The 3,202-nt window shown below is 42.7% G+C and overlaps 1 protein-coding gene across 1 annotated transcript in view; it reads left to right on the top strand.

Moving 5' to 3' along the window:
- SYNE3 (spectrin repeat containing, nuclear envelope family member 3) overlaps positions 1–3,202 on the top strand; it is a 34,869-nt gene that overhangs the window by 3,891 nt on the left and 27,776 nt on the right. Inside the window, 1 exon segment of the mRNA XM_009881525.1 lies at positions 1–78. This exon segment is cut by the window's left edge and continues 32 nt beyond it. Coding sequence (XP_009879827.1) covers positions 1–78 — 78 coding nt within the window.

The following is a 3,202-nucleotide window of genomic DNA, read 5'->3' as shown; positions in this document are numbered from 1 at the left end:
ATAGGTGACCCCAGCGTTGATGAGGATGTTCAGAAGAAAATGAGGATGGAATACGAAGGAATCAGGGAAGAAGCTCAGGTACACCTATAAAGAGTGGGAGAAGTTCAGATTTCATCAATATACAGTATTGTTTGCTACCTGCTTCTTGAGTCATGGGGCTTACCTGGTAGGACTGCAAAAACAAACAGAGCTGGGGATCCCTGGTCTTTCAGTCAGTGGACTGTTTACAACAGTCATCATGTCCCAACATAAGCTGGTAATTGGGATGCTCTTACACTGTGCTTTGTAGTATGTTGTTGTAAAGTAACTGCAAGCTGCTTGCTGTGACCTAGTAAATATTGGTTTAGGTCATCCCTGTATAAAGTTTGAACTGTTCCTCATCTTTCAGCTCATTAGTGATTCTTGTAAAACCAGATGCAGAGTACCCATTCCCGGAGCCAGAGAACACTATATGCAGGCACCCTTGTTGGAGGAAGTAGCGTTAGTCCAGAGCTGCACTCCCTGTCTGCAGAACTGGGGAACATGGAGGTGGGAGACAGCTGTGGCTCAACACTGAGCTCAACTAGCCAGTTCCAGTATCTGAACGATTTTCACTGCACACAGATCCTAATTCTTGTCTGATGCTAATCTTCCATCTTAAACAGTTGTTAGATAGCCTGGTCTAAGACATCATAGTTCATCTTTCAGTGCCAGCGATTTCCTTTACCCTATTCCTGGCTAAAGATTTCAGATAAGGCTCATACTTTCACTTTTAAACCTAAGATCAAGACAGGATTGGACCATGTGGCATGGCTGAGGGACAGACTTCTGCAGGTAGGCAGAAGAATTCAGTTTCTTACTATCCTATATCAACAGAAATACTCAAAGAGTTATTTGAAATATATATAGACACATCTGTCCCAAGCATATAGAGATTAAAAGCTAGTCTTTGTCTCACAGTGACTTCCAGGAATTCCATAGGCTGGAATTACCTGGTGCGAATACAAATAATTTTCATTGCATTGGCTCTGCTATCTGCTTCTGTCATAATGTTGCCTTCTCTTTGTTCCCACACCTACACCCCAGCCCAGAACTGGAGCCTGACAGTGCTGTATGCTTTCTCCCCCCGGGTGCTGTCGTACAAAGTTAACTTCAGATCACACTGGAAGAGCAACAACATTGGGATGCTCATGCTATTGCTCTGATTGCTCTACAGATACTTTTTCTGTTTTTTTTAAAAAAAAAAACAAAACAAAAAACCAAACCAAAACCCCAAACCAATGAAATATCCACCAAGCTGGCACCATTTGTGAGCATGACATTCAGATATTTTTTTAGCTATAAAGGTAAAACTGCTGCTAATAAGTCTCTCCAAAAAATAGAGTGTATTTGGAAATTCTGTAACTGCAGCTGCTACGGAGAGGCTGTAAAGCCACCAACAGACTGGTGCCTTAACATTGATTATTTTTAAAGGTAGATCTCTTCATTAGAAGGCAACTGGATTTACAAATAAGAAGGTTCCCGGGAATTCAGGTGTTGTCTATGTAGATTGGCATTTAAAATTCTCATTCACTCCCTTCTAACCAAGGTTTGTCTTTGGTTTTGAAGCAGGAGACAGTCATTAGCTATTTTAATAAGGCAGTTCTTTCAAACAAGTCATTTGAATACTGAAAGCCAGAATGTGACCTCTCTGAGACTGGTTTTACATGGGGTAATTTCTCTAACTGACTTGGATACATGCTGGTGTAAACGAGATCAGGAAGTGGCTCATAGTACTTAGATAATATATGTCTTTATGCCTCCAGCCAACTGAGATGCTAGAAAAAGCTTTTCTTTGGCATTGGTTACAAATACCGCATTTCATAGAAGGATGGAGTGAGATAATCCAGCTAAGAAATCCCTCTTTCAGGAAGTATGGAAGAAAAAGGGGAGTTCGGAAACCTTGGATTTTGCAGCTGAAGTAAATGCAGAGTTCATTAGCTAATGCCAAGGTTACAGGCACCTTGGGAATCGTGTTGGAAAGTATAACGCTACTTAGAGAAACCCTGCCACTTTTTCCAACGGCAGGCAGGAATGAATGAAAGAGACGCAGGAGTTGTAAGGGGATTGCTCCGACCCCTTGCATGATGAGAGGCCAGGCTAAATGTGAGTTGCAGATGCCAGCTGAATGCCTGAGCTGCCTGCTAGAGGAGGCTCACTCGTGTTTGTAGATTACACTTGTGTTTGAAGAGCATTTTTAGATCCCGTGCAGTTGTCCAGCTCTATCAGAAGGCAAGCTCTTAGACAGTGTTTCTTAAACGGTTTGCCTGTGACATTGCTTCTCTGGTATGAGCAAATGGTAGGCTTTTTTTTTTCTTTCTTAGCGCTAACATGTGTCCTTATCATTCCCAAATTTTAAAAGTACATAATCTTCTTTTAATTACATTGACAGGGTTATTTTTAGATGTGGCAGCCATTTCCTACGTGCTTTCCCTTGTCTAGTAAGAACAAGAGGTAACGGGCACAAACTTGAACATAGGAAGTTCCATCTAAACATGAGGAGGGACTTTTTTATGTTGAGGGTGGCAGAGCACTGGCACAGGCTGCCTAGAGAGGTTGTGGAGTCTCCCACTCTGGAGACATTCCAAACGCACCTGGACGCCATCCTGTGTAATCTGCTGTAGGTGACCCTGCTCTGGCGGGGGGTTGGACCTGATGATCTCCAAAGGTCCCTTCCAACCCTGACCATTCTGTGATTCTGTAAAATAGCAATATGCAGAAGTAGATGGTTGTGGGTTTTAGCATAAATGATGACTGAAGATGGTAAGAAAAGTTACGATATACAGTATGTTGATATTTAGTTAAATATATGAAATATGTCTGAGCACATCAGATGAATTTCAGTCCATGTTGTCTTTGTTAACTGAAACCTAGATATTTTTAATTCCAACCCTCACATACCCTAGAGGTAAGACTAAAAGCACCAGGAAGGGCTACGGGAGCTTTCTGGACTCTACTTGAGATGCCACAATGTGATTTAAAGCCAGAAATTCCTTTATGTGCTCTAGATTGCCTTCCAGAGGAGGCTCGTTTGCCGCTGCTGTCTGTAAGGAGAGCTTAGGGGAGTGGGTTTCCTACGCCTCCATCCACCCTCCATGAGTACCCAGGGCTGGGCATATCATGCCCAGACACATCTCTTCCTCTGCAGCCAACGGCAAACCCATTGCTTTCCTGTCCTTGCTCT

This window comes from Charadrius vociferus, unplaced genomic scaffold (genome assembly GCF_000708025.1).
Source record: "Charadrius vociferus isolate BGI_N301 unplaced genomic scaffold, ASM70802v2 scaffold282, whole genome shotgun sequence".
NCBI lineage: Eukaryota > Metazoa > Chordata > Aves > Charadriiformes > Charadriidae > Charadrius > Charadrius vociferus.
This window is presented reverse-complemented; position numbering and strand designations above follow the sequence as displayed.